The sequence below is a fragment of the Mus musculus genome, chromosome 6, assembly GCF_000001635.26.
Source record: "Mus musculus strain C57BL/6J chromosome 6, GRCm38.p6 C57BL/6J".
In the NCBI taxonomy this organism is placed as follows: domain Eukaryota; kingdom Metazoa; phylum Chordata; class Mammalia; order Rodentia; family Muridae; genus Mus; species Mus musculus.
Window position 1 is genome coordinate 93786176 of NC_000072.6, and position 27272 is coordinate 93813447.

Here is a 27272-nt window from a genome sequence, read left to right on the forward strand (position 1 = left end):
TGCCTAGTTGTTAGAGTTCCACACTACTTTCCAGCTTTCTGAGCTCTTACATTCTTTCATTCCTTCCTCTGCAATATTTTCTGAGCCTCAGTGAGGGTGTTAGAGATGACTTACCAATAGGTAGGCATTTAATCATTATGAAATTCCTGTACTGTGTATCTCTGATGAATGCAGTTGCAAAAATTCTCAATAAAACACTTGCAAACCGAATTCTAGAACCCGTCAAAAAGAGCTTTCATCCTGTTCAAGTTGGCTTTATTCCAGAAATGGTTGGGAGATGATTCAGTCAGTAGGTGTAATGTGCCACCATTAATAGACTCAGACAGAAATCACTTGACCATTTTAAGAGAAGAAGAAAGAGAAGGAGAAGAAGGAGGAAGAGGAAGAAGAAGAGGAGGAGGAGGAGGAGGAGGACCCCCATCCCTACCCCCACCAATCCAGCATCTACATTTTTTTTTAAAACAGACCTTATCTTTTCCTAATTGCTGGTTATCAGCTATGGCTTCTGCTTCACTTGGATAAACAGAAGGAATCAGAGTGACTAGCATGGCTGGTGATACAGTTGAGCAGCAGAGCATAGGCTTGTCACATGCAGGGGCTTGGTTCAATATCTAGCACAAAAGGATCCGCCCAAACAAAACAAAAATAGCAAAACTTAAAATATCTTGAAGATATCAAAGAAGAAACCAATGTATCAACTGGAACCCTAAAGGTTCTATTCCAAGATGTCCTCAAACTGAGCTCAACTCTCATTCCATAAATTTATCCAGTTTCCCAATTTGGGGGAGGGTAGGGAGTGGAGGTCAGGGGAGCTCAAATTGAACATACAGGCACAGTGGTATTTTTGTGTAAGCTTTTAGAAGACTTTTGATAGATACCAGGAAAGATCAAATACTGACAAATTTGGAAAGAATATGAAAGTTTAGAATATGAAGACTCACTGGCATACAGTGAGTCAGAACTGAGACTCCTTTGGGAAACTAAAGAGACTATTCTTGTGAAAACCAAGACAGTTACCTCAGAATGGTTATCATGTGGGTGGATCTTAAAGGAAGGTTCTCAGTGAACGTGTCTCCCTTGCCTCTGTATTAACCAGAAACATCAAGGATGATGCCATCCAAACACCCATAACCAGCCCTGCTGACATTCCTGCTGATGTTTTTATAGAGGATGGTGAGATTGGATGTCAAACTTCATGGGGATTCGACATAGAATAACCAGGACAGTCATTTTCTGTCTCCCACGTCATCCCTCTGTAGACATTTCTGAGTCTAGGAGAGATGGTCTGAGAATCGGAGATAAAACATAGATTCTCACGTCGTCTGATGAACGGCTGGTGAAGTCAACACCCCAGAAGGAAGGTTCTCCAAAAGGTGGATGGCAGAAGGCCAAGCCTACAAAAGATGAGCAGTTCTGCCAGAGCCTAGCACCACTAACTAGGCCATCTATAGGACTTCTCTGGCCAACATCTCCCACCTCTTATTTTGGTGACATCATTCAGGCTCCTGTATGGAGGCCATTCTTGGTCTAGGTGGTCCAGATAGAAACAGACAAACCCATTTGTGGTTCCCATTTACACTTTTGGATTTAGGGAGATTCTCTCATTTCTGCCTTTTCTATTGCTTCAGGCACTCGTAAATGTTGCAAGGCTAAACATGAAGGTCGGGTGTCTTAAATTACATTTCTATTGCTATCATAAAACACCAAAACCAAAAGCAACTTTGGGGAGGAAAAGGTTTATTTGTGCTTTCTATTGTAATCTATCAGAGGGAAATTAGACCAGGAACTCAAAGCAGAAATCTGGAGACAGGAACTGGCTGAGGGCATGGAGGAGTGCTGCTTACTGGCTTATTCCCCATGGTTTATTCGGCCTGCATGTGTGTGTGTGTGTGTGTGTATACACACACATGCAGGCTGAATGGTTATCATGTGGGTGGATACACACACACACACACACACACACACACACACACATACACACACACACATATATATATAAAGATATAACCCAGGATCACCTGCCCAGGAGTGGCACTGCCCCCAGACAGTTGGCCCTCACATACCAATTGTTAACCAAGAAAATGCACTACAGACTTGCCTACAAGCAAATCATACTGGAGTCATTTTCTTAACTTAAGAGTCCCTCTTCTTCAATGACTAGCTTGTGTCAAGCTAACATAAAACTAAGCAGCACATCAGGTGTACAAACTCTGGTAGAGCAACTGGCAGCTTGTTGATGCTGAGATAATCAGGTAGACAGACAGGTATTTACACTTGGTATGCCAGGGGCCATATGTCTTAGTAAGACCTACACAGAGAAGAGTAGAGAGGAAAGGTGGTGGACATTGCCTAAGATTCATGTCTGAAACCAGGGCTGTCCATCAGGCTACTCAACTGCTTCATTCCTTAAAATCACTTTCCTTCTTAAACCAATTCAAATCAAGTCTCACAACTTATATCTAAAAGTACAGGTTAATAGAAATCTAGAACAGAAAAGTCATCAAACAATACCAGAAATCATCTTGAAATTAATAGATATCAATATAAATTGAGTAATTAGCAAGAATAAAAAGACTCATCCTTAACTCCACAGAAGTCAACACACACTCATTTCTGACATTCTTCTGGAAGTTGAACTTCCCATGCAGAAATGTGCCCCAAGACCCCCAGACCTACTACTAAATACTAATATGGTTCCTTGCTACAAACAACAAGATTGAGGTATATATTTAAAGGGACTTTTTTTAAAGTACCAAATTGAAAAAGACTCAGTTCATACAAGAACCATGTTTCAGACAGTTCACCAAAGAATGTATGGACATAAAGTAAGGTAGCGGGTGAGTTCTTTAAAGTCTTAATTTTACTCCTATCAGTGACTTGAACTTAGCTCCTCAATCTTGAGCAGCCAAGACATACTCACTGATCTGTCTCTCCAGTCCCAAAAATTGCTTTCTTAATGTTTATGGGTTTCCAAATAATAGTGTACTTTGGCCAACAGTATAATTCTACCACCATTGAGTAGATAAGAAGTATTTACCCTGAGTGGCTCCTCGTAGCTCTGGAATTCAGGAACTGTTTGTTGAAGACTGTCCCACTACCCAGCGTTCGACCACCAGTCCTCTGATTAGTGTCTGCTCATTGCTGAGTGTCTGCTATCATCACATCAGAAAGAAGGTACAGGCTTTGGCCTCAGGATGCATGTGGCCATTATTCTATCTGGGGTCCCACTACAGACACTGAATGTTATACTGGCATCATTATGGGGTACAATTTCATTAAATGACCCAAGCAAAGGACAACAGCAATGTCGGATTATTTTTTAATGTCCTGGTGAGTATGCTCACATAGTACTTCTACATTTGGACGGGACTGCCATAAATTTAGCAAAGCCAGTCTAAAGCAGAGCTAGGACCTTATTGCGCTGTTGTTCAAGGGGCTGTTAGCTCAGTGTTGGTGGACTGCAAGTTAAAGAGGTAGACAGGGCAAAGTTATTTGGAGCAATTCCTTTTACACATACATCACAGAAGAGGTAGTGTTAGTTAACTGAAAGCATCAGTTTGAGTTAGTGCATGACAGAGCATCAGTGCCATAAATTAGTATTTATTTAACATATTCTTTACATGCTGAGGTTATCCTACCACACAGACACATCAAGCAACCCTTCCTGTCTTTCCCTTCTCTATTTTCTTTCTCCATCCCCTGCCACCCCCAATCCTCAGATCATTGTTTGGAATCAGGCCCAGAACTTGTATGCTGGGCATGTGCTATGCCACTGAGCTATTCTCTCAGCATATGTCATTGCTTTGTGCTACTTGCCTTCTTGGTATTAAGGCAGGAGTTTATATAGCTCATATTTGGCCTCTTTGTCAGTGTATAAATTGGTGGTAAGACTAATTTATCAATGATGGCCTGGAAACAAATGCTGTCCTTAGATGCTAGGATTTCAATTGAGAATGATAAAGAAGTCAGACTTTGAGACCAATAGGAATTTATAGTAGGTAGAACAGGAAATCCACCAATAACTACAGCGACTACCATGAGTTTGACTTTGCTTTCTGCCAAGAATCCCCATTAACATGTTCACAGAGGACAGGTAAAGGAACAGGTATACTCATGGGAATAAATCTGGGGACCACTCCTGGGACCAATCTAGGGATCTATGCTTGGAATCTACTCTTGGAGAAGACTCCTGTTGGATACTGAAGACCACTATATGAGTCTGCTTGAGGGGACTTCAGGAGTCTATTCCTAAGGACTACTCCTGGGGTCTACTCATGAGGTCTATTCCTAGGGTCAATCCCTCAGGTTTTCTCTTGGGAACTAGTCTTTGGAACCACTCCTGGGATCTACTCCTGGAGACTACTCCTGGAGTCTACTCCTGTGGTTTACTGAAGATCACTCCTGAAGTCTACTAGAGAGACTACTCCTGAGTCATCCCTTGGGACTACTCTTGGCATCTACTCCTGGTGTCTACTCCTCAGGACTACCCCTGCACTGACAGAGGTGATTCACTGAATCTGACCTGTTAGATCTGCTTTGTGGACCTCCTCTTTGCTATAAGTTAAATCATGATTTGCTATTTCTTATCTACTGAACCACCAAGACATTAAAATATGAGATGTTTTTTAAAGGAGATGATAACACTTGTGCATAATTTACTTTCACTTTGGAAAAGACCACTATAAAGGCACGAAATACTCAAGGAATAGGAATATTAAATTAAAATCAATCGATTTTAATAAAAGTATGCATAAGAATGGCAAATATCTGTATCTTCTGGATATTACAATTAAAGGCCAGCCACTGTCTAGTCAATTTTAAATGAAAGAAAAATGAAGTTTTCATAGAATCAAATCCTCAGAGAAAGCTATAAGTGATCTAATACTAGCCATTTTACATACAAATGAGGCTGTGCATACTGTTTGTAAACCATCATAAATCAAACCATAATATCTAAGAGCTTTTTATTTACTCAAAACTTCTTGCAAAAATGTTGAGCCACACTACGGTGGTAGCACAATTATCAAAACTTCCATTGCCACCTCAGGTTTTTTAATTGAATGCCTGGAAAAACCTCTGAGAAGCACAACAGACTTAGACAGTGTTCAACTATAACAACTTTCCCCCTGAATATCCTATTGGATTTTGGAGATGGAGGAAGGAAGTGGGCATACTGACTGATCAGTCTCTTCACTCACTGTGGCTAGATCTAACTAGACAATGACAGAAGTCTAGGGATATGAAGAGAAGATGATCTAATATGCTGAAAATAGATAACCCATCCATAGCTATAATTCTCAGACAGTAAAGGAAAACTATGAGACAAAATGGAGAAACAAGATGGACATCTAAGTCACATAACACACGAGCAACTTCATATATGCTATTGGCTGGGTGTTTGTGTCATGCTGTAAACTTGAAAAGCATAGCCATTTATATCGTTATTTATTACATGTTGAGCTATGTTATATAAATCAAACATATACTGTGAAAAATATGCTATACTAGCCAAGAATATACATCCCAGTCTGTGGGTTCTATACTGACCTAAGGCTTTGTCCTTAACCATCCCTTCATAATATATAACATATCAGTAATCCAAGAACATAATACAGCATGCACATACATTTAAAAATCTTATATATTGATTTTCTCATCATTCCCCCTGTAGAGTATACAGTAAACTTTGTACACGTTAACTGAAGACCTGACATGGTTCCACCATTATAGCTTTATTTAGGTAAGAACAGGATGCTGGTAGCTTACCAATATAACCTCAGGTGATAGTAACACGATAAAAACCCATTTTCATGTTTCCATTTATACTAAATAACCATAATCATGTCCCATGATCCCCCACCCAGAAAAACCATATCAAGAAACAAAATATGAAATATTTTCAACATATTATAGTATTATGAAGAGAAAGAAACCAGGTTGAAATTTCAAATAGTTATTCCTAGGGCATTAAAGATTGTTTGAGTGGAGTTCAAGGACTCTCATGAACAAGCATGGTACACAGACCATGGAAGGACTCTCCCTTCCTCAGCACTCCGTGGTTAGAGTCTGAATGGAGACAACCCCTGAATGGAGACACTGGTTGGAGCCTTTCTGTAAAGACTGACCAGCACTCTGGGAGAACCATTCAGGAGGCATGCAATCTCTACTTACCTGTAAAGCTACTGTTCATTTCAGGGACATCCTCCTCCTCCTCATTCTCCGGGTGGACTATGCCAGCATTTTGCATATCATTGTAGGACTTTGTTCGCTTAGGGGTCGACTGCTTGGAGCCAGACTGCAGGCTGTGCAAGGCATCCGTCGTGATCACTTTCCCACTGACTGGCTGGCTAGGAGGTTTGGGTGTCCCATAATAGTTTCCTAGGTGATGGAGAGACACATTTGCATGTTTCAAAATGAATACTTTTTTTTTCAAAGCCCCAAGAATTCACATCCAAATCTCTAAGAACATTTTAAAAAAATGAAGCTGGAAAGCTAGAACATGCTGTATTTTACTTCTAGAAGTTAGCACAGACATCTTTCCTATCTAGCTAGTTATGATGTTACAGAAGGGAAAAAGAAAGCCACATGGTTTTGATGCAAAAGAGCTAGAAGGGATAAAAACAGAGGTGGCTGTACTGAATAGAAGCACTTCATTGTCATTACATTTGAATTTGAATTGGTCATTTTTTTTTCTAACATAGGCAACCACATAATGCTGAATCCGATTAAGAGGGAGTCCCACAGAAGATAAAAATCCATTACTGCCTAGGTCCTCCCAGGCTTCAAAGGTCTCTGTCTCTGCCTCTCTTTAAGAGGGTAGTGGGGCACTTCTGTAAAAGGAGGGCAGAGAGCACCACGTGGCACCTCTTAAACTGAATGGTAGGGTTGACTATAGGGGTGTCATGGCGGGTGGGAACAGATCCTTGCCAAGTTTCAAGTGAAAACTGTTTCACTGGTGCCCTCTGGGGGAACTCACTCTCAGTCATCTCCCCCTTTCTTTCCAGACACCGTCAGTTCCTCCGAGTTTAGGCCCCACTCTACTCTGCAATTATAAGTGATACATGAAGAGACTACTTGACTATTTGGAAATGTGTGTTTTATTTTCATTTAAGTTTGTTTATATGTATATCATACTGTATATGGAATATTCTTTATACACATGGGCATGTGCCATATATAAACCAGAGTGGCCAGCCTTTGGTGGCATACCTTAGATGCCATCTGCATTGAGTTTTGAGGAAGGATCTGCCTTGGCTTAAAGTGTGTAGACTTCGTTAGACTAGCTGACCAGAGAGCCCCCATTCATCTAGCCTCCTCCCAGGCAAAGAGATTACAAGTATACCCCATATCATCTACATGTTTTTTAAAAATGTGGGTTCTGGGTCTAAACTCAGGTCTTTATACATACAAGATGAGCACTTTATCAACTATGCACCTAGCCCCAGATATGTATATTTAAATGTGATATAATTACTAAATTCTAACTAGTCAATTCAATTAACCTTTGAAATGAAAAACAATACTTTTTTAAGGCTTATTTTTAACCACATGTCTTAAAAGATGGTCTCATAAATGAAAGTTAGTTAAGTGCGTCAAGTGCTCACTTTGATAGCCCTCATACTAACATTGGAATAATACAGAGAAGATATGTACAGGCCTCTGAGCAAGGATGGCACAAAGTCAATATTTTTTTAAAAGTCTTATAAAGCATCTTATCTTATAAACCTACTTAAAAAATACATCTAACACACACACACACACACACACACACACACACACACACACACACTAAATGGAGTTATGTCACATCAAGGTAATAATGATTCTCAAGAGCCATAGACTATCTACGAAAAACCCAGTGCCAGGCATAAGAACCCTCACTTTGAGTTGTGTTCATGTGGGTTCTAAGAGTCTCCCAAAACAGTATAGACTACTACCATTTTCCTTAGTTGTCTTTCAAAACTTGCAGGTTAAGATGCCATTGCTGCAGACAACACATACAGTAGACACAGAACTTAGAGGAACCCTCCCTGAGGACTGGCTCTCATACATAAAGGGGCTGTGCAAGTTGCCAATTACGAAAAAGTCGATAATCTTACCTAGTTGAAAAGCCTACAACTATGTAGTTGAAAACTACGACAATGATTGGCCACATAAGCTATCTCCATTGGTGCAATAGTGGTGGTTTTTATCCTGAAGGTAACCAACAGCTCTTTAATTAGACGTATATTTTGTCTACTAGGAAGAAATTCATGACTGGTTTTGTAAACCTAGCCAACTACTTGATGGCCAGAAAGCTCACCAACCTAAGGATAAAAACCTACTATCGCCATTTTCCTCAACCAATATAATTTCTGCTTATCCTCAAACCCATAGAGAAAGTGTAGCACTCACCCTTTAAGAGGGGAGCTTGTTTTCATAGTAGAAGGAGACTATTACAGAGGACTAAAACTGGCCTAAATGCAGAGAACAGAGGACTGTGGGGTATCCAACCCTAGTTGATACAACACAACCTCCACACCTAAGGCTCAGAGAACACTGCAGAAGAGGGCACAGGAAGACTATAAGATCGGAAGAACAGGACACTTGCTGAAAGACTGCGCCTTCTAAGCATTACAAGGAAGCTGCACCCATGAAATCTTAATAATATTGTTACTTAAACAATATTCAGGAGGCTGAATGACAAAACCTGTTGACATGACAATGTGGACAGGAAATGTCACAGAGCTCCATATTTAGATAAAGAGCCACCGTCAATCAATGGCCGCTGAAAGAGGGAGAATCTGTTTCTTACAGGGATATGCCCAAGTGGTAAGCCCTTAAAGAGTATATGAACGAGCAACACTGAATGAATTTAGTAGTTTGGGTCTCTATATATGTAACAATAACAATTGAAGAAGTCATGAAGAATTTGAGAGAGTGGGAGTCACAGAAGGAGCTTAAGAGAGTTGGGGTATATAAATGGTATGTATATAGTACTTATGCATAAAATACTCAGAGACTTAAAAAATTACAAACAAGTAATTAAACATTAAAATGAAAAAGAAATCAATGGTGGAGGAAATGATAGTAATGATAATGTCCTTCTACAGATTTATGTCTAAAAGCAAGTGATTTTTAACATTGTCTTAAATGAACCTTTAGGGGTGTGCCCCAATATGAAGAAATTCGAGTGCTTCATGTCTAATCTAGATTTAGAGAGCGTATTTGATAGTAGGGTGGGGTATTGACAAAGAATGTGCTTCTATCAAGCTTTTCCTTATAACTGTAATTACCTTTCTTTCTTGTTTTAATGGATTACCAGCTTTCCTGTAGTATGGTTTTAATGGTAGTGATATTGAGGGCATATAGAGGCATGGTTTGGTTTCAGGTAGCCCAGGCTAGGCTGGTCTACTTCCTGGGGCATGAACTGACGCTCTCTTTATGCTTGGTGGGATCCTGCCTAGAGCTCTAAGCATACAAGCTAACCTCTCTAGCAACTAAGCTATATCTACAGTTACATAAATAGATGTAAGTAAATATAGTTTGTTATTTTTTTAAGATAGGAAGGTTTAATAGCATTTTTAAGAGACTTTAACATTTTTTTAAAATGTGTGCATATGTATGTCTCCACATGTATGTGCTGTGCTTCTCTGTGTGGTTGCTCTGGAGAGGAGGGGATGGGATCCCCTGGAGCTGGAGTTTATAGATGGTTGTGATCTGTCAATGTGAGTCCTGAAAGCCAAATCCTGGTCATCTGGAAGAATAGCAAGCTCTCTCAACAACTGCATCATCTCTCCAAATCTAATTATTTCTCTAAATTGTGTTTTGAATCAATTCATTTATGAGCACACATAAAATTATAGCCAGGTGATGATATCACATCCCAGCACTCAGGAGGCAGAAGCAGGCAGATTTCTCAGTTTGAAGCCAGCATGGTCCACAGAGAGTTTCCAGACAGCCAGGGCTACATAGAGGAACACTGTCTCAAAAAACAAAAACAAAACCCAAATTTTTTTGAGGGGGGTGTAACAATCTGTGCCACCAGTTAGCTCTACAAATTAAAACACACAGGATCAGGGAGTGGAGCTGTCTCATCACTCAGCAGTTAAGAGCACTTGATGCTCTTACAGAGGGCTTGGGTTCAGTTCCCTGCACCCTCGCATTTGCTCACAACCATCTGTACCATCAGTACCTCGGTATGCTGACCTCCCTGAGCACAGGCAAGCAAAGAAACTCATCTTGGGTAACAAAGAAACACATCTTGTCTTTCCATTTCCACAAGGACATGTAAAGGCAACTCCACACTCTTTAAAGGTGTGTCTAGATCAGGGGTGCCTCCTCCTCCTCCTCCTCCTCCTCCTCCTCCTCCTCCTTCTTCTTCATTTTTTAAATAATTTAACTGAGGAGTATTTGTGAGGTTTAGCAAAGTAAGACTGTTGACTTAAAATTAAATCTCCTCAGTCAATTAGACAGACAGATAGACAGACAGAGGTAAAGCACTAATCCCTCCAATTACTAATATACCAAAGGCAACACTCATCTTAGAATTAGATGTTGAATGGAGGCTGATATCTACAAGTTAAAACCTACTAAAAAGGTGAGGGGGAGAGGTAAAAGATAGGACTCTGCACTCTTAATTTCCTATGATTGCTCAGTTTGGTGACATTCAACTGAAGTCATGCTCATAAAGTTATCATTTTAATATCAATTTACTCTTTGATATCCAGAGTTTATGACAGAAATAAATGGCTAGGAAATAAAGTTTCACATAATTTGACAAATACGTGTGGATTTTCCAGCAAGTACCTGTCCTCAGTTTTCAAGTTGAAAAAGGACTAGCAGATCTGTTGGCACATCCACACCCACTTGTTCAGAGTTGTTTCCCATGTCTACAAAGTAGTCTTGGAGACAGATACTGTGCATATTATCAGGCGAACCATATAAAATTAAAACCTGTCAAACATCACTAATGTAGCACAGCTTAACATAATGATATATGTGCATCAGTGATACTGGGCAGCCTCAGCACTGCCTGTCAGAAAAGCTTTGTAAGAGGGGGCCCACAGTTCCAACTCACCATTAACTGCCCAAGGTACCCAGGACTCATCATTTCCCCATTAACAACAAGACAAAAAGCAAAAGCAGACAAAACCCAAGTCTTTGCTCTCAACTTTAAAATTATGATGCTGAAGAGATGCATTGTGCACGTTGAATGTTTCGAATAAGGACACAGGCGATGGTCCACAGAGATTCTTCCATCCATGCTGAAGTTGGCGCCAGAGTGAGATCAGGCGAATGCTTCATGATGCTGATGTGTTTCTAACCTCCACCCAACAGTTGACTCAGACAGATACACACACCCACAGCCAAACAGTGGACTGAGCCTGGGGACTCTAATGGAAGAATAGGAGGAAGGATTTCAGCTCCCTGAAGGGAATAGGAACTCCACAGGAACACCAAGACCATCAGAGTCAACTAATCTGGAACCCTGGGGCTCTTAGAGTCTGAATCACCAACCAAAGAACACACATGGGCTGAACCTATGCCTGCCCACACATATGTAGCAGATGTAAAGCTTGGTCTTTACATGGGTCTCAAACAGCTGGACCTGAACTTCAGGGACTTGAAATGCCAGGGTGAGGGGATACCCAGGGGATCCCCACTTGCTCAGAGGAGAAGGTGGGATGGGGAGAAGTTGTAGAAGGGGGTGGCCGGGAGGTGGGCAGTGAGCAGGATGTAAAGTGAATAAGAAAGATTTTTATTTCACCTCTAAAACCACTGATATCTGAAATGCCCAGCAGATTGTGAGTGACAGTTTTTATTCTACTATAAAATAAAAAACCAAAACCAAAACAAACAAACAAAAAAACAGCAAAAGCAAGTCAGCACTGGTCAAATAATTATCTATGCTCAGACTCTTAAGAACGTTCTCAGTTGCTACCCATAACAACAGTGTAGTGACCCTACAGGATGCTACCCATAACAACAGTGTAGTGACCCTACAGGATGCTACCCATAACAACAGTGTAGTGACCCTACAGGATGCTACCCATAACAACAGTGTAGTGACCCTACAGGATGCTACCCATAACAACAGTGTAGTGACCCTACAGGATGCTACCCATAACAACGGTGTAGTGACCCTACAGGATGCTACCCATAACAACAGTGTAGTGACCCTACAGGATGCTACCCATAACAACAGTGTAGTGACCCTACAGGATGCTACCCATAACAACAGTGTAGTGACCCTACAGGATGCTACCCATAACAACGGTGTAGTGACCCTACAGGATGCTACCCATAACAACAGTGTAGTGACCCTACAGGATGCTACCCATAACAACAGTGTAGTGACCCTACAGGATGATCCTGACAGTACTAGACTCTCCGAGAAGCTTCATGATCCAGAAGTGCTAAGATTATACCATGCCATTATTACTCTAATCTTTCCAATGTTTTTTTTTCCTTCATAGAAAGCCTTCTATGTAAAAGTTTCTATGTAAGGGGGTTCAGATTTTTACTTCAATAATATGTTTTGGTTTATTCCCCATACACCATTTGAAAATGATTTGATTTAACACCTTTCTTTAAAAAGCAGAATAGGGGCTGGGGGAGAGGGCTGAAGAGATGGATCAGCAGTTAAGAGCACTGACTGCTCTTCCAGAGATCCTGAGTTCAATTCCTGGCAAACACATGGTGGCTCACAACCATCTGTAAGGAGATCCAATGCCCTCTTCTGGTGTGTCTGAAGACAGTGACAGTGTACCCAAATAAATAAAATAATTATAAAAAAAAGTGGAATGGTTCTAATAGAAACTAATGCTCTAAAGACTGGGAGAGAGACAAACTATTAGGAAGACTCCACTCCATCCCCCACCTCAGCAATACTGATAAGTAAGCTTATGTCCAAAACCAGCATGCCCTTTTATGGTGATTTGAATATGCTTGGCCCAGGAAGTGGCACTATTAGGAGTCTGTCCTTGTTGGAGTAGTTGTGGCCTTGTTGGAGGAAGTTTGTCACTGTGAAGGTGGGCTTGAAGATGCTTCTCCTAGATGCCTGGAGACAGTCTGCTCCTGGCTTCCTTTGAATGAAGATGTATAACTCTCATCTCCTCCAGTGCCGTGCCAGGATGATAAGGAACTGAACCTCCGAACCTGTAAGCCAGCCCCAATTAAATGTCATTTATAAGAGTTGTCTTGGTCTGGTGTCTGTTCACAGCAATGAAAACCCTAACCAATACACTGTTTTGGTCAGAGTTTCTACTGCTCTGATAAAACACTCAACCAACATCAGCTTCTGAGAAAGGGTTTATTTCATCTGACACTGCAGCTCATTACTGGGGTAAGTCAGAGCAGAAACTGAGGCAGGAATCTAGAGGCAGGAACGGAAGCAGAGGCCGTGGAAGATGCTGCCTACTGGCTTGTACAGCCTGCTTTCCTTATAACTCAGGATCACCTGTCCAGGGGCAAAAAATCACCCCTCAAAGGACTGGACTCACCCACAACAACTATTATTCAAGAAAAATGTACTACTGACTTATCTACAGGCAATGTAATCTGAAGGAAACATTTTCTCAACTGAGGCTCCTCTTCTCAAGTAACTCTAGCTCAGTGGTTCTCAACCTTCCTAAGGCTGCAACCCTGTAATACAGTTCCTCTTGTTGTGGTGACCCCAACCATAGCATTATTTCGTTGCTACTTCATAACTGTAATTTTGCTGATGTTATAAATAGTAATGTAAATATCTGATCTACAACCCCTAAAGGGGTTGTGACCCACAGGTTGAGAACCACTGCTGTAGCTCATGTCGCGGAGACAAAGCAAATAACCAGGACGGTGCCCAGCATACTCAGTGAACCGAGGCTTATGCAGAGAATGTTTGCCCTTAGTCTTTCTTTCGCTCTTGGCACACAAGTGCTCTGGAAACAAGCTAGGGTCAGTACCTTAAGGGTTTTGAGATGCAAAAGCCTATGTAGGTAAAGGGGCCTAGACAGAGGGATGGCAAGGGTGAAGAAAAACTACAACTTCCAAAAGTCCTTCAGGAGTCTGTAAGTTGGCCTCTGAATGAACTGATTTTGGATGCATGTGTCTGGGTCCTGGATTTTGGTCAAAAAGAGTATAACATTGTGGCCTGTCCTTAACATGTTACCGTAGGCAAATGGGTCACATACAGACTCCCACAGTTACTCCAGGATTCTATTGCCTGTGTCTACTGCCTTGGAGTTTGAGACCCAAAATGCACCTTCCAAAAAACGCTACCTTATCCAGAATTTACAGTCTGATCATAAGTGGGCCAAGTCTAGCCAGAGTAGAAGCACAAACCTTATAGGGAACATGCAGACTGTACAAGAGTCTCTGTGAAGGACATAAATAATCTGAGGCATTGCAGATGATTAAAAAATTAATTAAGGTTATTGCTTGGCAGGATACATCGTTTCTGTGAGCACAGAACCTAGCTGGCTCACAGTCTCCATGTTACCCACCAGACACTTCCTGAGGTGCCTGGGCTGCAGCCCAAACGGGAATGTGTTCCCCTTCCTCACTGCTATTTCAGAACAGGTTCTACAATAAAACTCAACAGGGGTTGTGGGTAGGCAGGGAAAGGGAAGGCAGGGAAAGGGAAGGCAAGGCAGGCCTTAATTAACAACCGATCTCTACGGCCATGACCAAAGCCAAAGAAAATACTTTCCAACTTACACTTATAAATTAATGAGGGCTGCAAATCAATTTTTAGAGCTCTATAAAATATTTAAGGAAGACTGTACTATCCCTGTATTTTCAGCAAGAATGAATCAAGTCTGTACAGTTTCTCAACTCACAAAAAGTTATAACTTCATGCATATCCTTGGAGAAAATCTAAATTCTAAATGCTATGCTACATACTAGAAATAAGATGAAAGGATATAAATCTTTTTACATGATAAATATCAGTGTTCTGAAACCTTAATGGACAGTGTGAGAACATTAAATACAGATACGAAAACCATATGGTAGACCTGATATTTAAGATTTTAACCAGTATACAGGTGACTCTCCTGCATTGCAGGGTCTCCCTGTATAGACAGAAAAAAACCATCCCACCTTTTGTGGAAAGGAGGCACTGTTATTACTTCAGCACAACTGAGCACACCCTTTTCTGTCCTCTTAGATGGAAAACACTTGAAAATAAGCAAAAGACCATGATGGCAATGTCATTCTCTGAGGGGAATACAGACAAAACATTTCCACTGAGGGCAATATCAACTTCAAGTAGACAATAGTCCTTTCTCCTTTTGAGAGCAGAATTTTTAAAATCTTAATTTTCCTCTACAAAGTGCAGACATCTGTACAGTTAACGAACACAGACATCTAGCTCATCTGGGTTGACCTTGGCCTCAGGGCCCTGAGGGCTCTGGCCCTTCCCACTCCCTAGGCTGGTCTATAACTGCTTTTCATATGTTCTCTCAAACTCCACTGGGCTTCATTCTGTAGCCCCTTAAACTAGTCCCTCACCATCGCATGGCACTTGTACTCATTCCTCCCTTGGACCCTAATCCTTACTACTACTTGTGCTCAAGACATTAGCTCTGATCCAACAGGCTAGATCAAAGCTCTACTCAGCCTCAACAGGGAAACACACACTTGTCCCTTTCTAACATCTTGTGCTCCATTTATCAAGTTGTTTGATTTAGCATTTACTTCTCATTTCTGGGTTATAAATTCTCTACGGCAGTAGCATGGCTGTTTTTGTGCTCCTCCGTGTTCCCTGAGGGCTGCACAGTAAGGTACGTCGTGTCACTCAGAAATACTTTGCAGAACATATAAGGGAATGAGCAGTGACAGCACACATAAATCCCAGCCTGGCACCGCCCTAGATACCAGTACTAAAAATCCGGTTCTTTGACATGACTCATGGCATTTCTTTCCACTCCATCAGCTATACCTGAGTGACACAAAACTATGCTATTTGCCATGTATGTGTTCCACAAATTATGGTATCATTCAAAAGACTTCCATCACACTCTCTATTGCTCCTTTTCCCACATGCCTGCCCTGCCCTGTAAAGGTACATATAAAAAGGACAATAAACCAACATCCTATAATTAGATGTTTCTCTGTACCCAGGATTTTGAGTATGAGACCAAAGAAGAGACAAGCTAGTACTTATGATTATCTCTCAGCAAAAGTAATCAGTAGTCTTATTTTTCAGTTGAAGGAGATGAGAGTCATATAATTTGTAAATGATGCAGGCATCAAAACATAGGTTTGTGTCCAACATCTATGCACTCAATTCCAGCAACAGAGTAAGTAAAACTTTCCTAACTCCAGCCTCCCGATCTTCAAATTCAGGGGAGAGCCAATGACAGCACAGGTTTCATTTGGTTACTTTCATTATCAACAGAGAACATTCCAGAGCAGAGTTTGCCAACAGAGCTTATCACAACAGAAGGCTCCCAGGGCCCGCCAAAGAACAGGACTCCAGACGGTCTCATTTTCTTCAACGACAAACATGAACTCTCTTCACCCTGCTTTATATCTCTGTCCCCCAAAAGTATACTGCTGACAGCTGCTTTTCTGCAGATCTTCCAGGAAGCAAAACAATCCCATTATTGAACACTGACATCCCCTTCTAATTAGCATGCAGAAATATGCAGCCCATAACTCCAGTCTGAAATGTCATCCCCGCACTGCACTTCTATGCTGAAGGAAAACCTTTGCAAAGCTCAAAGTGTATAATCAGTGTCTTCTACCCAGAGGCATTTGTAAAACAGGCATGTTCAGAATCAGCCTCCCTGAATAGTTCATCCATTGTAAACTCTCTCCCAGGAAAGTCTCAAGGGTGCGTCCAATGGTAACAACCAGGATTGTAGAGTAAAAATGTCAGCAGGAAAAAAAAAAAGTACCAACAGGGATGGGTCTGTTGATTTATTTCAAGTAGTGTATCAAGTAAATTAGCTCAGTGCATTAGACAGTTGGGCCAAGGAGTTTATTCTTATTTTCTCTGATTTGCTTTGATACCTTGTCTGTCCAAGAAAAGAATGAGGAGCTGGTCTGAGTCCGTTCAAAATGCAAAGCTGACACACTCCACTAATTAACTTCTGTGCCTTCTAAGAAGGGACTTTCAGGGCTCTACTCTGTTGGGAGCATCAGCAGCTGTTAGTCAATAGTTACAGCTGGTGAGGGGACAGTTCCAGGATGAAGTCCTTGCCCACTCCCTATCCTGGTTAAAATATAGCACCTCTTTCATTCTTCTGAGACAGGGTTTTACTATGTAATCCAGGCTAAGCTAAAAATCGTGCTCCCCTTGCCTCCTCTCTGGATACCACAGCCACCCAGTGTTTACTATCTTAGCACATGTTAACACCACAGATATAGATGACGTAGCTATGGATGATATAGATTTAGAGATAGACATATAAAGAAAAGTGGCTAGGATTTGTCATAGGAGGATGAGCGTCACTTATCTCTTCTTTCCTTCTCACAATGAATAATACACCACCAAATCCAACTCTTTGGTTACACGCATATCTCTGGATTCAACCTACTCATCACTACTATCACCTATGCAGGTCACAGCTAACCACACCACCAACTGCCAGATAAAATACACAGAAGGTTCTGTGTGTGTGGGGGGGTGTCTGTGTGTATCTACATGCATATAAAAGTGAGTTCATGACCATGCATCCTATGGCCCATGACTATGCATGTGTGGTTGTTAGTCCTTGCCTTCCAGCTTGTTTTGAAACAGGGTCTCTATCGTAGTCACCACTGTATACTCTGGGTTAGCTGGCCCACAAGCTTCCTCCTCCGGTTCTCTCATGTTTGTCTTCCCTCTCACTGATACACACACTACAGTGTCCAGCATTTATGTGGATTTGTGTTACTGCATTAATTAAGCTTGACAAGGATTCTGGGGAGCCAAATTCAGCTCAAGATGTCTTTCTTTGCTATACAAAATTGGCAACTGAGGAGAAAGGGGTTCTTCTATGGGACTTTTAATTCTCCCTGAAGATTTTATTCAAAATGACACTGAAATAAATACAGTGGCCAGCAGCTAAATGATTAATTTAAAAATTCAACTTTAAAAAATTATCAGTTATTCTTGTTAATATTGTGTGTGTGTGTGTGTGTGTGTGTGTCTGTCTGTCTGTCTATGCCCAAAAGGATCAAAGACATCAGATCTCCCTAGAACTGGAGTCATGGGCCATTGTGAGCTGCATAACACAGATGCTGGAAACTTAACTCAGGATCTCTATAAGAATAGTAATTGCTCTTAACCATTGAGCCATCTCTCTAGCTCCAATGTATGAATTCACAGGAGGTGCAAGGTCATGCACAAAACCTGTGCAAACCCAAGCCAGAGCAAATGCCAGCATGGAGAGGGGAGTTAGGCCCAAGATCCGATTCCTAACTGTGGACCAGCTGACATGTGTTAGCTTTGAGAGGGAGAGTCTACTTTAAGAGAGGAGCTCCTAGTTAAGTTTACCAGTTTCCAGTAGAAGATCACACATCCCAAATGACTAGGGCAGTACAAATTGGTACTTCAGGAACTTAGGGACTGGGGAATGGTCACAAACTTGTGTGGTAGGGAGGGTGGTATTGACCTGGGAAGAGTTGAGGGTAGGTACTGGGTATGATCAAAATAGATTATAGGAAACTCTGAAAGAAGAGATTAAAAAAAGAAGAAAATATCACATTAACTTGAACTATCACGAGGCTTGAGAGACAGCTAAGCATTAAAAGCACTTGTTCTGGGGCTGGAGAGATAGCTCAGCAGTAAAGAGCACTCACTGCTCTTCCAGAGGTCCTGAGTTCAATTTTCAGCAACCACGTGGTGGCTCACAACCATCTGTAATGGGGTCTGATGCCCTCTTCTGTACTCCTATACATTAAGTAAATAAATCTTTAAAACAACAACAATAACAAAAGAGCACTGTTCCTGCAGAGAACTTTTAATTCTCCTTGAAGAATTTTTTTATTATAAATAAGTAAATTATTACAAAAAATAAATTAAGACATAGAAGTAATAAAAATGTTCTTGCAGAAGACTATCATTTGGTTCCAAGCACCCGTACTAAGTGGCTGACAACCTCCTGTAACTCATGGCCTGCTCTGCTCCATGAATTTGCACTTGGGCACATATGAACATATGTAACATTCAAAAACCAAAAAGTAAATCTAGAAAATAAATCCAACTCTTCAGTCTAAAGAGCCCCAGTGGGTTAGTGGGTTAGTGGCTACTATATGGGAAGTTGAAAATACAGAGTGCAGTGCACTAAATAAGGCTCTCACTGGTTTGGGGACGCTGAGCCTGGCTGCTTCACTCCCCAGCCACAAGCCATCTTTCTAACCCCCTCTGTACAGTCAGCCCTCTTTCAGGTTGTCCTTGGGTGCTGATGTCTGGGCTCTGCTGCTGTCTCGGAGCAGTTCTCCTGACCTTTCCACAAGCTCCTCTCTTACAGCTGGAGAAAGCAGCTGCTGTAGACTTCCAGAGTATGCTGCGGGAGCCCTTTCAGGATGCCTTGTGTTGTTCTTTTGTACTAGAGCCTGAGAGGTTCTAGGCCAAATCAGACGGTTCTCTTCCCTTGTTTTGGCACAGGGACAGCAGGGAGATACAGGTTCCTGACGGAGCAATCTGTTCAAACTGTGTGGCTGAGAAGCAAACAGAGAGGAGGGAGAAACCAGGCTCCCAATAGTGCCTTCAAGAGCATGTGCCATAAAACTTCCCAAAAGCCTTCTAAATATATACTGACTCCATCTTTCTTTTTTTAAAGATTTATTTATTGCATGTGTGTGAGTACAATGTCACTGTCTTCAGACAGACCAGAAGAGGCCATCAGATCCCATTACAGATGGTTGTTAGCTACCATATGGTTGCTGGGAATTAAACTCAGGGCCTCTAGAAGAGCAGCCCATGTGTTTCACCACTGAGCCATCTCTCCAGTCTGACTGACTCCATCTTGTAACAGTTCTACCATTTCCCAACAGCACCATGAGCTAGGAAAACAAGCCCTTCATGTAGCTCTTGAGGACATAGCTCTTGAGGACACTTACCTGAACAAAAGCAATCAAATACAGTAATTTTTAATGAAATATTGGAAGACTATGCTGTGTGGTCTGTTTTGTTCTCAAGGAGAAGCGCTGTTTCTGCTCATAGTTTTTGAGTACTCAGTTCACAGCATGGTAGACCCAGAAGTAAAAGCGAAAGTCTTGTAAAATCAGGTTCTGCCTTTCTGTAATGAGAGGCTGAAAGACACTGTAGGTGGTTAAAAAAAAAAAAAAAAAAAAAAAAAAAGGTGGGAGGAGCCTGGGAAGGAAATCCATAGACTCACTGGCAGATCCACTGGTTTACTGGAAGAAGTCATGAATATACTGCGCCGCAATTTAAGTAAGGCCATGTATACATGTAAGAGCAAATGCTGATGGGAAGCGGACCTGTGTTAGGCTCTTGCTAAGCCATTTCCATCACTGCCTCATTCAGTCCCACTCGGGAGGAAAGGCTGCAGTTACCAAAGGGGAAATGGAGACTCCAAGCATAAAGTGACTTGTCAAAGGGGACACAGCTCCTCAGCGTGGGTGGAAACTGAGATTCAAGCAGTGGAATGGCAAAGCTGCCTGCTCCTGAGTGTCCTACCCCTCCTGCCCCCGATGCAGCCACCACTGTGGAGGGACAGTCCGGGGGCGGCAGGTGAGACAGGCCTTTGGGGATCTAGTAGCATTACTCCTAGGGCGAAATCTGGTATTTAATAAAAATTCCATTTGCTTTCAGCTTGTGAAAGTCAAACGCTAGCTGGTTCCAAAAAGTGAAGAGCCTTCTCGTACAGGTGTGAAATTAAGGTAGTAAAAGGTCAAACGCTGCAGAGCAAGCATAGGGAAATAAATGCATAAAATGTCCCAAGGACTGACTTGGCGGATGAGAAGATTTCAATTTCAAAACAACCAAGCAGCATTTATAGGAACAGAAGACAATCAGGGATTTTCTGGAAAATACTAACTTTCCCTCTTCTGCTGGGCAAGGAAGTCAGCATGCAGCACCAGCAAGCTTCCTGTTACATCTGGGGTATCCTGGTGGGCTTGGGGGAGACCTAGTGCCTCAGAGCTGCCATGAAAACCTTTCATTTAGCCCCGGGGTCCCCGTTCGGAAGCTTCAGTCACAGCACTGGTGCCATTCCTGTACCGAAGACAGTAAAGAAGAAAAGGAACCTGCTCTACCTGTGTGTAATTTGTCACATAAATATCGGATAAACTACGTTTATTTCTCTTTTCCCGTACTAAACATCTGTCTATAGCCTATGCTTTTCCTTTTACCCCAATTCCTCTAGCTCTGCCTCTAAAATGCAAATGTAGGGGATGTACACTTGGGAACTAAGGCTCTCATATTCAAAGAATAAATTATTTTAGGTGAGGACAGTCACTAAACAAAGAGGCTGTACTTGCTCCACAAAAAAAGTCACTGGGCTATTAGAATCGCATAAACACTAAGCCCTTTGTGTCTCTCTCAGCCTCTTTCTATTCTTCATTGATTCTCAGACCATGCATCCCAGAAGCTATCCAAACATATTCCCTTCCAGGAGCCTAAGACAAAAATAATTAATACCACCCCCATGCCCCCCAACTCCTATCACAACAGCATTTCTATGTTCACAACTAGAAAATGATTGAGACTTAAATACTGGCACTGTGGCATACACCTGTAATCCAGGACTTAAGAGTCTGAGATGGGAGGATGGGTTTCATGCTTGCCTGAGCTAAATAGATGAATGTTTTAAACAAAACATAACCCCTCAAATCAAATAACTCCTAAACTATCAAAGGCATATTCAATATTTAGAAATGAACAATAGGTAGCAAGAGAATGGCCCTTTTCCTTCCAAAGAATATCAAAACAAAGCTTCCCTCGCGAGGGTTATGATCTTCGCTTGACTTTTAGTCTCTATCCATAACACTGATATCACTACATAAAATCCACACCGCCCTGAATACAGCAATGCACCTTTCTAGAAAGTGATGAGTTCTTTGAGAATTCTATGTGTTTTGATCTCATTTACCCCATACACCAGCTCCTCCCTTACTCATCCTCCATCTCCCTACACACTCAACACACCTCAATTTTAAAAATCCACTGAGTCTCGTTTGTACTGCAAAACTATCCTTAGATGGAGGCCTTCCACTGGGCCTGTCCGTCTACCAGGGGTATCACTCTTAAAACACTCTGTTTATTCTCCAGCAGTTGCTCTTTAGCAAGGGAAGCTCTGCTCTACTCCCTTCTCCTGTCTGAGATTTTATCTGACTTGAGCTTGTGCAGGTCGTATATGTATGCTGGAACAATCACTGTGAGTTTGTATGTGCAAGTGCCCTGCTGTATCCAGGAAACGCTGTTTCTGCGTAGACATCCGCTATTACCGGTATTTACAATCCTTCAGCTTGCTCTCCTACAAGGATTCCCGAGCTTTCTATTTTAGGAGTGAGCATTCCGCAGTCTCTTATTCTGTGCACCTAGACCACTTGTGGATGTCTGTATTAACAACCATCTACTACAAACAGGAGTTTCTCTAATGAGGGTTGAGAAATATATTAATCTGTGAGCATAATGGTAAGTCTGTTTAGCAAAAGACTAGTAGTAGGTTCTCCCTATGATCTATCTGTATGGGTTTCATCTTGTGAGGTGGGACTTAAATCCAATTAGAATGTGGTTGGTTACTCCCATAATGTTCATGTCACTATTGCCCTGGCATGTTTTTCTAAGCCAGTTGTCACTCTGGCTATCAGAGTATGGGTAAGACTGATGATTCATTTCCTCCTCTAGGAAAGTTTTTTTTTTCCCACATTCTTTGACTCAAGGATATATGTCTGTCCACCAATACAGTTTTATCATCAAGTTCTAGAGAGTACCCAATATCACTGGCTATAACTTGCAATGTTTGGTCATCTATGTAACCTAACTGGCCAAAACCTTCAAAACAGGCAACCCATTTTAAGCATTGAACTTTTTATTTGTTAGTCTATGGTCTAGTAGGGGCACTGTTACCTTGCTCCAGGGTAATTCCATTCTTTTCATATATGTGCGTGTATATATTTTAGGAAGCTTCTATAGTGGTAGGTCTCCATATGAATTTTCATGGAACAAAAAAATTATTTATCTCTCTCTGGCTCCTTCCTCTACCCTGTTCTATTATACCCAACCTCATGTTAACTCTTCCTGACCCATTATTACTCTTTAGCCCTTTATATCACTGAGTTTGTTCTAGTTTTCTTCCCTTGAAAGCTCTTATCATTGCCCTTTATTAATTTCCTGATATCTATGGATATTCCAAACAAAGCAAACATATCTGAAGATTCAAAAGTAACATACACAGATGATAGAAAATATATGATGTTTCTTTCTGGATTACTGCATTCAGAATGATTATTTCCAGCTCTGTCTATTTACCCATGGATTTCCCAATTTCACTTTTCTTAAAAGCTAATATTTCATTGAGTAAATATATCACATTTTCATTTTTTATCAAATCTTGATATACCTTTGGTAGGCCATACATTATTCTCATCCATTTCTTTTAACTTTTCAGTCTGGGGAGCGGGGATATAAATTTCTAAAGTCTGTTTTATGATTCTCTAAACTTCTTCAGTATCTGAAGTGATTACATCACTAATTTTATTAATTTGAATAATCTTTCTCCCTAATGGCTAATAGGCTAGCAAACTGCCAACCTTGCTATCTTCTTAAAGAGCCAGCTCTTTGTTTTATTTTTTGTGTTGTTTTCCCCCCTCTCCATCTCCTTAATTTCAGCCCTGACTTTCATTCTTTTTGTCTTAGTTTGATTTTTTTATTGCTGTGATAAAAACATGATCAAAATCAACATGAAGAGAAAAGTACTTTTTTCATCTTATAGCTTACTGTCTATCACGAAGGAAAGTTGGGGCAAGTGCTCAAGGCCCACAATCTGGGGGCAGGAACTGAGGCAGAAACCACTGAGGGACACCCCTTACTGGATTGCTCTCTAAGGCTTGCTGTGTTGGCTTTCTTATACAATGAAGGACCACCTGCCCAGGGATGGCACCACCCAAAGACTCGGCCCACCCATGTGGATCATTAATAAGGAAAATGCCCCCATAGACTTGCCTACAAGCTAATCTGATGAGAGGCATTTTCTTAGTTGAGGTTCCCTCTTCCCAAATGACCCTAGCTTAGTCAAGCAGACAAAAAACACACGAGCACACCCCTGCCTACTGCTTTAGGGTTTTGTTGTTATGTTTTCCCCAAGGTCTTCAAGGCAACATAGTTAGTAGTTTGAGCTTTTCTCTTAGGGCTGTTTTCACTCTATCCCACAAATTTTGGTGTGCTGTGTTCCCATTTTCCTTCTTCTCCTTCTTGATCACTCCTCTGACCTAATTGTCATACAGTAGTGTACTGTTCAGTTTCCAGGAGTCGGTGTACTTTCTATAGTTTCTATTGCTGGTGAAATCTGGCTTTATTCCCTTATGATCAGACAGAATGCAGAGTGTGGTTTCAATCGTTCTATATTTGTTAAGACTTGGGTCAAGTGTTGATACTGATTTATTATGTTCTTTAACTCCAGAGTTTCTCAATATAGGCTTTTAACCCCACCCTTATTTAATGATGGCCTATTGGTAAGTGGGGTACTGAAACCGCCCACCATCACCATGTTTGACACAATCTGTAGTTTTAGATCTAATAGTGATTCTCTTATGAAATTGAATGCTCCTATATTTGGTGCATAAATGGTTAGACTGTAATACTGTTAGTGGATTAATGCTTTAATGAGTATGAAGTATTCTTCTTTATCCCTTCTGAATAGTTTTAATTTGAAGTCAACTTCCTCAGATATTAGAATAACCACTCCTCTTGTTTATATTTAATATCTTTCCCCATCATTTCACCTTAAGGTGGTGTCTATCATTAATTGTGGGGAGTATTTCCTGTAGGCAGCAAAAAAAAAAAAAAAAAAAAAAAAGGATCCTATTTTATAATCAAATTTGTTAGTCTGTGTGTCTTTACTGGGGAATTGAGACCATTAAGAGCTATTATTGAACAATATATATTAATTCCTGTTACTTTATGGTATCTTATTAGATATCTATTAATTAGTGTTCTATTCAAATAAAGTTAAGCTTGATTCTTGGGCATGTTTAAATCTCTTCCCATTTCCATTGTACAGCTGGCTTAGCAGTCATAAATTCTATAAATCTGTATTAATCATGGAAAAAATTTTTCTTTTTCCTTTGGTATAATTGGTAATTTGCTGGGTATAGTCACCTAAACTGGTATCTCTGGTGTTTCATAACTTATCCAAGTGCTTCAGGTTTTCAGTCTCTACTGAAATATTGAAATCTCCTCCTCCTCCTCCTCCTCCTCCTCCTCCTCCTCCACACCCTTTCTTTGTTGTGTACATTGACTATTTGGACTGTTATGTGGAGAAGTTTCTTTCTGTTTGTGTCTATTTGTTGCTCTGTATGCCTCTTATTTTGACAGGCATCTCCTTCCTTAGATTAGGAAAGTTTTCTTCTTTGATTTCGTTGACAATGGGTCTTTGACCTGAGTCTCTTTTCCTTTATACATGTTATTCCTGAGTACGTTCACTTTTTATATTGTCCTAGAGTTCCTTGTATATTGTGTTCATTATCTTTGTTGTTACTATTCTTTCACACATTCTTTGACTAAGTGATCCAATTCTTCTGGAGTGTCTTAAGACCTGAATTCTTACTTTACCTTGATCAAATCTATTGGGGAGTCTTATCTCCGAATTTCTTGTTTCCCTTTGAGCTTTACTTCAGTATGTCTTCTGAGTTTTCATCTTTTTTAAAATTCTATTTACACATTATGAATTGCATTCATTATTCATTCCATTGTGTTTTCTCTATCCCCATTTCAGTATTTATTTAGATCTTCTTTCAGTTTTTAAACTATTTTGTTATCATTTTGAAATCTTTGTCTTATACATTATCTAAGTTATTTCTCTTGGAAATATTGTTACAGGACTATTAATTTTTGGTGGTGACCTATTGTGTTGGTTATTCATATTGTTTGTGTTTTGGTGATGAGACCTAGGTCTCTAGAGTTAGGTCTTTGGTAAGGTCTCTTCATTCATATATATATATATATATATATATCTTGTCTTTTCTTTGTTGAATTGTTGCTTTAAATCTCTGTTTACCCCTATTGCAACCTGTAGGGCTGTAGATCAGCAGAACATTGATCAGTATCAGGATAGTCTTGGGGCAATTCAGTGTTGATGATCAAATGGAGCATTAGAATAATCCCAGTTCAGCTTAGACTTAGGGGAAGTATTTGAGTACAGGAGATAGTAGGGCCTGAGGGGCAACACAAGACACATGATCTTCAGGCAGGGAAGGGGGTTAAGTGGAGTTGTAGTGGAGTCTTGAGTCCCTACAAGAGAAGAGTAAGTAGGAATGGGACACACAGGACTCAGTATTTAGAGGGGAATCTTGGAGAAGTTGAGGAAAGGGAAACCATGATTAGCACATACTGTATGAAAACATCTGTGTTTCAATAAAAGAAACAAACAAACAGGGCTGGAGAGATGGCTCAGCAGTTAAGAGCACTGACTGCTCTTCTTAGAGGTCCTGAGTTCAAATCCCAGCAACCACATAGTGGCTCACAACCATCTGTAACAGATTGTGTTGTGTCTGAAGACAGCTACTTGAATATATTAAATAAATAAAAGAAAGAAAGAAAGAAAGAAAGAAAGAAAGAAAGAAAGAAAGAAAGAGAGAAAGAAGGAAAGAGAGAGAGGGAGGGAGGGAGGGAAGGAGAGAGAGAGATTGAGAGAGAGAGAGAAGAAGAAGAAGAAGAAGAAGAAGAAGAAGAGGAGGAGGAGGAGGAGGAGGAGGAGGAGGAGACAAGACAGGAAGGTGGGTGGGGGGGAGGATTCCTACAATCCTCAGGACTACACTGCACAGGACTACCTGTTAGGCATCAAGAGATAGTGCGGAATTGACAGTGTAAGCCTGTAAGGGTGGGGCCCGAGGACCAACACAACACAAGATATGATCTTCAGGCAGGGAAGGGGGATAAGTGGAGTTTTAGTGGAGTCTTGGGTCCCTACTAGGAGAACAGTAGCTAGGAATGGGACAGGCAGTACTACGGAAGCTTTGGGGAACAGGTAGAGTTGGTCATGAGAGTGTAAGGTACCTCCCTGGAGAGGAGTAACTGGAGAGTGAGTCACGAGCATGAGTAGATTTGGCAGCACCAGCCTTGAGCCCCTACCTGAAAAGGGGGCTAGGCAATGGGCACACAGTCCTCAGGCAGGATGGGGCGGAGGCAG

At 41.1% G+C, this 27272-nt stretch overlaps 1 protein-coding gene and 1 non-coding gene across 51 annotated transcripts in view; one reads left to right on the forward strand and one right to left on the reverse strand.

Moving 5' to 3' along the window:
• Magi1 (membrane associated guanylate kinase, WW and PDZ domain containing 1) overlaps positions 1–27272 on the reverse strand; it is a 608477-nt gene that overhangs the window by 110723 nt on the left and 470482 nt on the right. For all 50 annotated transcript variants that reach the window (XR_377424.3, NR_104594.1, XM_030255185.1 and 47 more), the window contains one exon: positions 6172–6378. Coding sequence is in view for 47 of the 50 variants with exons in the window: in XM_030255185.1 (XP_030111045.1) it covers positions 6172–6378 (207 nt within the window). In the remaining 3 variants the exon portion in view is untranslated. The remainder of the gene's footprint in view (positions 1–6171; positions 6379–27272) is intronic.
• Gm23035 lies at positions 7597–7704 on the forward strand. Its single transcript, XR_003956565.1, has one exon. It is a non-coding gene; the product is annotated as a U6 spliceosomal RNA (small nuclear RNA).